At 43.8% G+C, this 10933-nt stretch overlaps 1 protein-coding gene across 1 annotated transcript; it reads left to right on the top strand.

The window, feature by feature from the left end:
* The first annotated feature begins 7440 nt into the window (after window positions 1-7440).
* LOC120022826 (keratin, type I cytoskeletal 13-like) lies at window positions 7441-9038 on the top strand. Its single transcript, XM_038966841.1, has 4 exons — window positions 7441-7449; window positions 8298-8459; window positions 8603-8760; window positions 8867-9038. The coding sequence occupies exons 1-4, from the start codon at window positions 7441-7443 to the stop codon at window positions 9036-9038; spliced, it is 501 nt and encodes a 166-aa protein (XP_038822769.1).
* The last annotated feature ends 1895 nt before the right edge of the window (window positions 9039-10933 follow it).

Genomic DNA, 10933 nt, shown 5'->3' with positions numbered 1-10933 from the left:
TAAAAAATCCCTACCCTTGTTATCAGTGTTATTTGTTTAGGCCAGCTCTGGTTTACTCTAGTTTAAGATGTGCATAACGTCCTCCTATACTTTCTAGAATGGCTATAGCCCCTCAGACACCCATCATGGAACATTGACTTGAATGGGGATTTATTTTCTGGTAATTCTATTTCTATGGTTAACACCTCCAGAACAACATATTCTACTACATCTGGATGGGACACCAACAACAGACCCCATTGTGAATACAATAAAGATGCTCTGACTTGCTGACACCATCATTCTGTTTTCTGTGTCTTTCAACTTGATGTATCTGATCTGGCATGCTCCTATACGTCTGACTATCATATAGGTTGTCATCTTTTGCACATGAGGCCAATTCTATGGTCTTGAGAAAGCATATGTGTCAGTATGATCTTGAATATATTTATGACATTCACTCGTACTGAGTTTAATACTTGCCAATATTTTTAGAAATGCTGATAGTAGAAATTTGAATGCAAGTTGTCAGCAAAATTACATCATTCTATCTCTATTTATCAAACTCTCAGTTTTTCAAGCATTAGATTCAGAGTTATATACTGTATGAAGAGTGTTTGTGTAGTCAACTCTAGTGCTGGACACCATGTTTTGGTGGAAAGATGTCAAATTGAATTCAAGTCATATGAAATGAGAGCACAACATGTATCTGCTATGACATCCATACTCACAGATTCATATAGTCAGTCTATTATAAAGCATTAATATCTCTGAAACAAGTGAAACCACACAGTGGAGTTTATAGGGTTAGTGTTGACAAATATGACTGTGGGAGACTTGAGAAACTCATACAAGGCTTGAAAAGTAGAGTGCTCTACTCACAGTGGTGCACAGCCATAAATCAAGATGCAGACCACATGTAAGGGAAAGGGAAAGTGGGATACCTAGTCAGTTGCAGAACTGAATGCATTCAACTGAAATGTGTCTTCTGCCTTCATCCAATATAGTAATTCATGCATTCGGATTGATTGCTTTCATCTAAACGGATTGCTTTGCCCTGGCTCCTTCTATGTGTGAACATGTCACTGCGGACTGACAGACTGACTGCACATTTCTGATTTAGCATTGCTTATAAAAGCCATAATATCACTTGATTGTGTTCTAGAGAATATTGCTATAGAATGTCTTCTTCATTACATATTTGTTCAGGCAAAGGGGGTCTGTTTGTTTCTACATTGTATGTCTGGAAGAACCAGTTACGTAATGCCAATGGACAGGGGTTGAGTTACAGGTGAATCTGGTGAGTGACAGCGGACTCTATGTTGCACTGCTGTACTCTGCTCCGTGTGACAGCCACAAACAACCAGATAATAAGTTATGAATTATAAAAGGTTGAGGCTAAAATGAAGCGGTATACCTTAGTTTACACACAAACAAGCTATTGCATGCTCTATTTATATAAAGAAACAAACTAAAATCAAACTAAAACTGAACACTTTATGCCACTAGCTGAATGTCAGTGGAAAGTACATTCTAGTAGGGGGAATAATAATACAAGTATTCCTTTACTTTGCAAAATCTTGTTCATCTGCTTTCAGTTAGAGTTTATATTGTTTTTAAGATTAAGATGAAGAACCTTAATGGTCAATTGCACACAAGGTCCAAACCGAAATGACTTGCTCTTTTTACCCGACCCACACATACATACAGATTTTTTGGAGAGGTGTGGGGTGCTGCCACACTGGATGTCCGGGGAGCTTTTGTTGTGGGGGGTTAAGTGCCTTGCTCAAGGGCACAACAGCAGGCAATGACGTCTAAGATTTGATACCAGTAACCCTCCGGTTGCCAGCTCACTTCCCGACTGATTTTTCCCGTCAGATCCGAGATTCAATCTTGCAACCCGGTTGCTGGCTCCCCTCTCTAACTGCTAGCCTACCTGCCACCCTTTATGGGTGATTGCACAGTAGGCACAAGCTGCAATCCAAACTTAGAAGTGGGTGTACACCATTGCCTTATTTAACCCTTATTCTACCAGGTGAATTGACTGAGAAGATAACTCATTCTTATTTATAGCAACAACCTGGGAATAGCTGCAGGGGAGAGGTGAGGGGGTGAAAAAGTCGCTTAGAAAGCTTGGGATGATTAGATGGTCATCACGGTTGGAGGGCCAGATTTGGGAATTTAGCTAGGACATAATCATGGCCCACTAGATTGTGCGGTCTGTCATCTTTTTGGAGGGGAGAGGACAGGCAGAGGTCACTTTACATAGTTCATGCTTCATATATTTTCTCCTGGGGGGGTTCTGCATGTTCATTCCTGTCAAACATGTACATTCTTTGCTTGTGTCTGATCAACAGAGTAGCAGCAGCGTATATGATGATTGTTTGTGTGAGTGTGTGTGTGTGCATGTGTGTAGAGTCAGCATGAATGTGTGTGTGTGTTCTGTGTGTGTGAGAAAATTAAGTGTGTGTGTGTCAAATCAAATCAAATGTTATTTGTCACACACACTTGGTTAGCATATGTTCCTGCGAGTGTAGCGAAATGCTTGTTCTTCTAGTTCCGACAGTGCAGTAATATCTAACAAGTAATCTAACAAATTCTAACAAAATGTGTGTGTGTGTGTGTGTGTGTGTGTGTGTGTGTGTGTGTGTGTGTGTGTGTGTGTGTGTGTGTGTGTGTGTGTGTGTGTGTGTGTGTGTGTGTGTGTGTATGTATGTGTGGACGTGTTTAACTATACTTGTGGGGACCAGAAATCACCACAAGAATAGTAAACAAACAACATTTTGACCAACTGGAGACATTTTGTTGATCCCCACAAGGACAAAGGCTATTTCCAGGGGGGTTGGGGTTAAGGTTAGAATTAGTGTCAGGGTTAGATGTAGGTTTAGGAGCTAGGGTTAGTTTTAGGGTTAGGGTTAGGAGCAATTTTGAATTGGACTGAATTGTATGTCCCCACACGGTTAGCTGTGCAAGACTGTGTGTGTGTGTGTGTGTGTGTGTGTGTGTGTGTGTGTGTGTGTGTGTGTGTGTGTGTGTGTGTGTGTGTGTGTGTGTGTGTGTGTGTGTGTGTGTGTGTGTGTGTGTGTGTGTGTGTGTGTGTGTGTGTTGGAGTATCAATGTGAGTGTGTAGAGTCCTGTGAGTGTGCATAAAGTAAGTGCAAAAATAAAGAAATCCATAAAAAGGGTCAGTACAGATAGACCATGTAGTGATTTGGTTAGCTATTTAGTAATATCTCGTCCACAGATTTTCGTGGACAGATGAAACGGCGAGAATCTGTCAAGGCTCACGTAGAATAATGTCATTACGAGCGGCAGTAGTTCCTGGTTTTCCGTTTTCGTCATTGATTATTTGGATGAATCAGAATTGGGGCGAAGGCGGTGCGTAAACTGGTAGAGTGATTTTTAAGCCTGTGTGCGGATGATAAGCGGTTTCCACTTGATTCCACAGCCACAAAGTCATGATAAATACTGGTGAAATTTGTTAAAGGGAGGACTTTAGCCGAGAGTTTCCATGTGGCGAAGGAGGAAACTTCGCTTCCTTCCTTTGCACAAAGGTAATCATAATTGTTAACGGCATTCCCTCCAAAAGTAAAACAGGAAATGGCAAACTTTACGAGAAGCTTCTGGGTAACTGAGATGAGCTATTTAGCCGGCTGGGAACAGAAGCTGTCCAGGAGCTGTTGGTGTCACGTACTGGTACCACTTGCCGTGAGAACAGTTTATGGCTTGGGTGGCTGGAGTCTTTTCCGGGCCTTCCTTTCACACCGCCTGATATAGAAGTCATGGATGGTAGGGAGCTTGGCCCCAGGGATGTACTGGGCTGTCCACCCCACCCTCTGTGGCACCATGAAATCGAGGGTGGTGCAGTTGCCATACCAAGCAGAGATGCAGCCAGTCATGACGCTCTTAAGGGTGCAGCTGTATAACTTTTTGAGGACTTGAGGGCCAATGCCAAATCTTTTCAACCTCATGAGGAGGAAGATGCGCTGTCACGCCTTCTTCACGACTGTGTGTGTGGGCTATTTTAAGTTCTTAGTGATTTGGACACCGAGGAACTTGAAGCTCTCGACCCACTCCACTACATCCCCGTCGATGTGGATGGGGGAGTGCTCATCCCCCCTCTTTAATGTTGTCCACGATCAGCTCCTTGGTCTTACTGATGTTGAGGGAGAGGTTGCTGTCCTGGCACCACACTGTTAGATCACTGACCTCCTCCCTGTAAGCGGACCTCCTCTCCAAACTTGATGGTGTCGGAGTCGTGCGTGGCCAGGCAGTCGTGGGTGAACAGGGAGATCAAGAAGGGACTAAGCACACACCCTTTTGTGGCCGCCATGTTGATGGTCAGTGTGGCGGAGGTTATGTTGCCTACCCTCACCACCTTTTCAGGATCTAGTTGCAGAGGGAGGTGTCAATGAACAGCATTCTCACATAGGTATTCCTCTTCTCTTGTTGGGTGAGAGCAGTGTGGAGTGCAATTGAGTATGCGTCGATCTGTTGGGGCAGGATGCAAATTGGAGTTGGTCTAGGGTGTCTGGAATGATGGAGTTGATGTGTGCCATAACCAGCCTTTCAAAACAGTTCATGATTACAGATGTGAGTCCTACAGGGCGGTAGTCATTGTGGCAGGTAGTCTTAGAGTTCTTGGGAACAGGAATGATGGGGGCAGCTTGAGACGTGGGGATTAGAGACTGAGACAAGGAGAGGTTGTAAATGGCTGTTCTGCGCAAGCACTGAGAATGTGCCCTGGAATACTGAGTGTTTACCTGATTAGCGAGATCACCCAGGGCTCTGAATCGGCGGGTGCGCTCATGCACGGCTCGGTGTTGTTTTTGTTGAAGCGTGCATTAAATGCATTGAGTTCTTCTAGTAGAGAGACATCATTGGGAAGATCATGGCTGGGCCTTCCTTTGTAATCCGTAATGGACTATAGCCCCTGCCACATGCAGCGGGTGTCGAAGTCTGTGTAATAGGACTCCAGCTTGTTCCTATATTGTCCTTATGCTTGTTTGATGGCTGTCTGGAGATCGTAGCAGGACTTCTTGTACTTGTTTGTGTCCTCAGCCATAGCCCTGGGGTTGGCTGCGATATCCCTGTGTGCGCTAAGCCTGTCCTTTAGCTTAGCGCCAAACTCTGTGTTAAATCAGGGCTTTTGATTGGGGAAGTAGCGTCGCTGATGTATTTCCTAATAAAGCCGTTGGCGGAGGTGGTTAGCTTGTCGATGATATTGGCTGAGTAACGTAAAATATTCCAGTCAGTGCTAGCAAAGCAGTCTTGTAGCTTAGTCTCCGATTCGGGGGACCATTTCTCTATGGAGCGGGTATTTCCTGTTTGACCTTGTAGATAGGAAGTAGGAGTATAGAGTCATGATCTGATTTGCCGAAGTGGGGACGAGGAAGGGCCTTGTATGCTTGCTTGTGGATAGAGTAACAGTGGTCTAGGACTTTATCGCCCCTACTGGAGAAGGAGACGTGTTGATGGAAAGAACCAACCCAGATACAGGTTTCTGTGATTATATTAATTATCAATACCAATCATTAAAAACAACATACAGAGTAGAGAGACATCATTGGGAAGATCATGGCTGGGCCTTCCTTTGTAATCCGTAATGGACTATAGCCCCTGCCACATGCAGCGGGTGTCGAAGTCTGTGTAATAGGACTCCAGCTTGTTCCTATATTGTCCTTATGCTTGTTTGATGGCTGTCTGGAGATCGTAGCAGGACTTCTTGTACTTGTTTGTGTCCTCAGCCATAGCCCTGGGGTTGGCTGCGATATCCCTGTGTGCGCTAAGCCTGTCCTTTAGCTTAGCGCCAAACTCTGTGTTAAATCAGGGCTTTTGATTGGGGAAGTAGCGTCGCTGATGTATTTCCTAATAAAGCCGTTGACGGAGGTGGTTAGCTTGTCGATGATATTGGCTGAGTAACGTAAAATATTCCAGTCAGTGCTAGCAAAGCAGTCTTGTAGCTTAGTCTCCGATTCGGGGGACCATTTCTCTATGGAGCGGGTATTTCCTGTTTGACCTTGTAGATAGGAAGTAGGAGTATAGAGTCATGATCTGATTTGCCGAAGTGGGGACGAGGAAGGGCCTTGTATGCTTGCTTGTGGATAGAGTAACAGTGGTCTAGGACTTTATCGCCCCTACTGGAGAAGGAGACGTGTTGATGGAAAGAACCAACCCAGATACAGGTTTCTGTGATTATATTAATTATCAATACCAATCATTAAAAACAACATACAGACAGAACATTTTATTTTTGAGGTTGCAAAGGCTAATGGTGAAGACAAGGAAGTGTATAAAAGAAAAGGGTTATCATGGACCACATGAACCTCTTCCCCTCCCACCTCCCACAATCCTCGATCCCACGCCAGCACCAAGATGCCCGTTTCTGAGAGTTTGTAAAAGTCTGCAGAGTGCAGGTATAGTCATGAGAGTACATTTCACACTGCCATGTCATAGCACATGTTATTCTATATAGTTGAGAGATACACATATGCATGACACAAACCAGGAGAGTTTAGGAGATGTTATAGAGATAGAAATGTTTGACTAATGCGAACTTAAACTTTTGTGACCAGAGGCAAAAACACTCTTCGCATAATTTTACTCCTCTGGGTTTGAGAGTAATGTGGGTACGAAAGAAAGTGGGGAAGGGAGGGATAAGAGTGGGATATGGCTGTGCAATTTACTCTAGACTACATTTTATCATAATTATTATCATGAAATAGCATACCCAACAATAGATGTCATGCTAAACGAAGTAGAATTGCAGGAACTTAGCTTTAAAACAGAAATGCCAGGGCCACATTTCTGGTTCTAGTCTGCCCTTGCTTGCACCATGTACTTTTAATGCAAACTGCAATTCAGCTCATTTGGTTGTGCTATTAGATGAAGCACAGTGACAACACATTGAGTTGTACAAATACACAACATTTCTGTCATTGTTTTGCCATTTGAACCTTGTGCTAAACGTTTGAAAGTGCAGATATAACACATTTAGGTGACAACTAAACAAAAAATCAGACAATGTTTTTCCATTGTTTTGGATTGTTTAAAGCATAGTGATAACACATTGGGAATTCAACAAACTTTTGTCTGTCTTTTTGAATGGGTGAATATAGGTTATAATCTCATTGATCAACATCTCAACCAAATATCACCCAATTGTCCATGTTCAAATTGTAACGTCTGCTTCCAACTCACACTCTCATTTACGTAGATCCCCTGAACGCAGCTCACTTCCCAGGCCACTTTCCAGCTCACACTCTCAAACACATAGATCCCCTGCACTTTCCCCACATACAGAACATGGGACTCAAATGGCAACATCTGGAGCATGCTCTGGTTATATGGAAATATGCAAACAAGCAATAGCTTGTTCTTGCACGCTGCAGATGCCAAATTCCTTGCCAAGGTGTTAAGGGAAAAGAACAGTACGTTCTATCATTAATCACATGGGGTACGATGCCTAGAGTAAGATCTCATCCCATGGTGCTATAAAGTTGGAAATGGAAGGTAAACTACTTTTGTTGGACCTGCAGACAACTACAGTGGATGGAAAATGCATAAAGTTGAGTGAAACTTAATATAATGATACCTGAGTCTATGCATAAAATCACACACACTATGAAGCAACAATGGACTGTTAGGTTTAAGGAAAAGGACAGGCGGTGATGACTGATTGCATCACCGCCTGGTATGGCAACTGCTCAGCATCTGACCATAAGGCGCTACAGAGGGTAGTGCGTACAGCCCAGTACATCACTGGGGCCAAGCTTCCTGACATACAGGACCTACAGTATATACCAGGCGGTGTCAGAGGAAGGCCCCAAAAATTGTCAAAGACTCCAGAAACCGAAGTCATAGACTGTTCTCTCGGCAAGCAACACCGGAGCGCAAAGTCTTGGACCAAAAGGCTCCTTAACAGCTTCTACCCCCAAGCCATGAGACTGCTGAACAATTAATCAAATGGCAACCCGGACTATTTACATTGACCCCCAACCCCCACTGCCTCTTGCACCTTTGTTTTTATACTGCTGCTACTTGCTGTTTATTATCTATACATAGTCACTTTACAAATTACCTCGACTAACCTGTGGTGGTGGTGGTGGTTAAAGTTTCGGCATGGGAAGGGGTGGCAGCGGCGGTGGCGGTTATGGTTTCGTTATGGGAGGGGGTGGTGGTGGCTTTCAAGCACATGTGTGTTAAGCAATGCTGTTCAAATTCATAATGAAGACAGAGGGCAGGTCAAGTTGTTACCATCAGGCAGTGGTCAGTTACGTCTTAATCCTTTAAACTCACCACTATGTGTTTCTCCACAGGAGCTGCTGGCCATGAGGATGCAGATGACTGGACAGATCAATTTGGAGGTGGACGCAGCACCACAGGAGGACCTGACCAGAGTCATGGCTGAGATTCATGAGCAGTACGAGTCCTTAAGTGCCAAGAACCAGCGTGACCTGGAGTCCTGGTTCCAGACCAAGGTAGAACCTCTAGAAGCCCTAAACTATGTTCATTTTGTAGATGTTCTTTTACTTCTAGTTGGTAACATTGTCACATTCTATCATGAGCTGAAATGTTGGTTTGTTCCTGTGATGATTGACCACTTATTGTGTTTTACAGACAGACGTTGAACAAGGAGGTGGCGTCCAGCACAGAGGTTCTCCAGACCTCCAAGTCAGAGATTTCGGAGATCTGTCACACACTGCAGGGCCTGGAGATTGAACTGCAGTCACAGCTCAGCATGGTGAGCCGTAATTATTTACACGGACCACCATTTAGGGGGCATTACTTACACAACTTTCTACAACTTTCATGGATGCTAACTATGCTAATCATTGGTTTCCCATCCTCACAGCCTCTTTCTCAGCTGCTCGAAATCCGTCCACAGCTCCGGCCTCAGCTCCGGTCTCAGCTCCTCCAGCTCTGGCCTCAGCTCCTCTAGCTCCGGCCTCAGCTCCTCTAGCTCCGGCCTCAGCTCCGGCCCCAGCTCCTCCACCACACGCATGGTGGTGATCGTCACAGAGGAAATGGTGGATGGCAAGGTGCAAGCAATGGGTTAACAACATTGAATTAAATATCGGTTGAGTAACGTAAAATAACCCAGTCAGCGCCAGCAAAGCAGTCTTGTAGCTTAGTCTCCGATTCGGGGTACCATTTCTCTATGGAGTGTGTCACAAGTACTTCCTGTTTGACTTTGTAGACAGGAAGTAGGAGTATAGAGTCATGATCTGATTTGCCGACGTGGGGACGAGGAAGGGCCTTGTATGCTTGCTTGTGGATAGAGTAACAGTGGTCTAGGACTTTATCGCCCCTACTGGAGAAGGAGACGTGTTGATGGAAAGAACCAACCCAGATACAGGTTTCTGTGATTATATTAATTATCAACACCAATCATTAAAAACAACATACAGACAGAACATTTTATTTTTGAGGTTGCAAAGGCTAATGGTGAAGACAAGGAAGTGTATAAAAGAATAGGGTTATTATGGACCACATGAACCTCTTCCCCTCCCACCTCCCACAATCCTCTATCCCACGCCAGCACCAAGATGCCCGTTTCTGAGAGTTTGTAAAAGTCTGCAGAGTGCAGGTATAGTCATGAGAGTACATTTCACACTGCCATGTCATAGCACATGTTATTCTATATAGTTGAGAGATACACATATGCATGACACAAACCAGGAGAGTTTAGGAGATGTTATAGAGATAGAAATGTTTGACTAATGCGAACTTAAACTTTTGTGACCAGAGGCAAAAACACTCTTCGCATAATTTTACTCCTCTGGGTTTGAGAGTAATGTGGGTACGAAAGAAAGTGGGGAAGGGAGGGATAAGAGTGGGATATGGCTGTGCAATTTACTCTAGACTACATTTTATCATAATTATTATCATGAAATAGCATACCCAACAATAGATGTCATGCTAAACGAAGTAGAATTGCAGGAACTTAGCTTTAAAACAGAAATGCCAGGGCCACATTTCTGGTTCTAGTCTGCCCTTGCTTGCACCATGTACTTTTAATGCAAACTGCAATTCAGCTCATTTGGTTGTGCTATTAGATGAAGCACAGTGACAACACATTGAGTTGTACAAATACACAACATTTCTGTCATTGTTTTGCCATTTGAACCTTGTGCTAAACGTTTGAAAGTGCAGATATAACACATTTAGGTGACAACTAAACAAAAAATCAGACAATGTTTTTCCATTGTTTTGGATTGTTTAAAGCATAGTGATAACACATTGGGAATTCAACAAACTTTTGTCTGTCTTTTTGAATGGGTGAATATAGGTTATAATCTCATTGATCAACATCTCAACCAAATATCACCCAATTGTCCATGTTCAAATTGTAACGTCTGCTTCCAACTCACACTCTCATTTACGTAGATCCCCTGAACGCAGCTCACTTCCCAGGCCACTTTCCAGCTCACACTCTCAAACACATAGATCCCCTGGACGCATCTCACTCTCCAGATCCCAATCACCCTAATTCTGATAACCTATTCACACACCTGTATGTCATTATCACACACTATTTAGTTCAGTTCTTTGCACCCAATCATTGTGAAGTATTGTTTGTTTTTGACACACTTTTATTTGGAGCACTGGTTTTCGCGTGATTTAATCCTCCTATGTATGATAGTTTTGCCTGCCTCACTAACGACGCCTTTTCCCTGTACTTTAGCCTATCAGATTTCCTGTTATCTACCTATTTCCTGATCTCTCGGACTACATTACTAGCCTTTTCCCTGCCTGTACTTTTTGGACCCACTGTGTATGACCTGCTGCCTGCCCCTGGACCCAGCTACCTGCCTCCTCCTATGGTCCTTTACATTAAACACCTGCTGTGCCCTGCGCTTGAAACCAGCTCTCTGTCTCCCTCGTGTTCCTTACAGAAATGACATGGTGAGCCCAGTGAGATGTCACTGCAATTTACGTGTTAATAATATGT

Source organism: Salvelinus namaycush, chromosome 2 (genome assembly GCF_016432855.1).
Source record: "Salvelinus namaycush isolate Seneca chromosome 2, SaNama_1.0, whole genome shotgun sequence".
NCBI lineage: Eukaryota > Metazoa > Chordata > Actinopteri > Salmoniformes > Salmonidae > Salvelinus > Salvelinus namaycush.
Note: the sequence above shows the minus strand (reverse complement) of the source record. Positions and strands in the feature narration are given on the sequence as shown.

Excerpts from the sequence above, each read along its gene's own strand:
- LOC120022826 (XM_038966841.1), top strand. Across the intron at positions 8,460-8,602 it reads AGTCCTGGTTCCAGACCAAG|ACGTTGAACAAGGAGGTGGC; the intron begins GTAGAACCTCTA and ends TTTTACAGACAG. Across the intron at positions 8,761-8,866 it reads CACGGACCACCATTTAGGGG|CTCCGGCCTCAGCTCCGGTC; the intron begins GCATTACTTACA and ends ATCCGTCCACAG.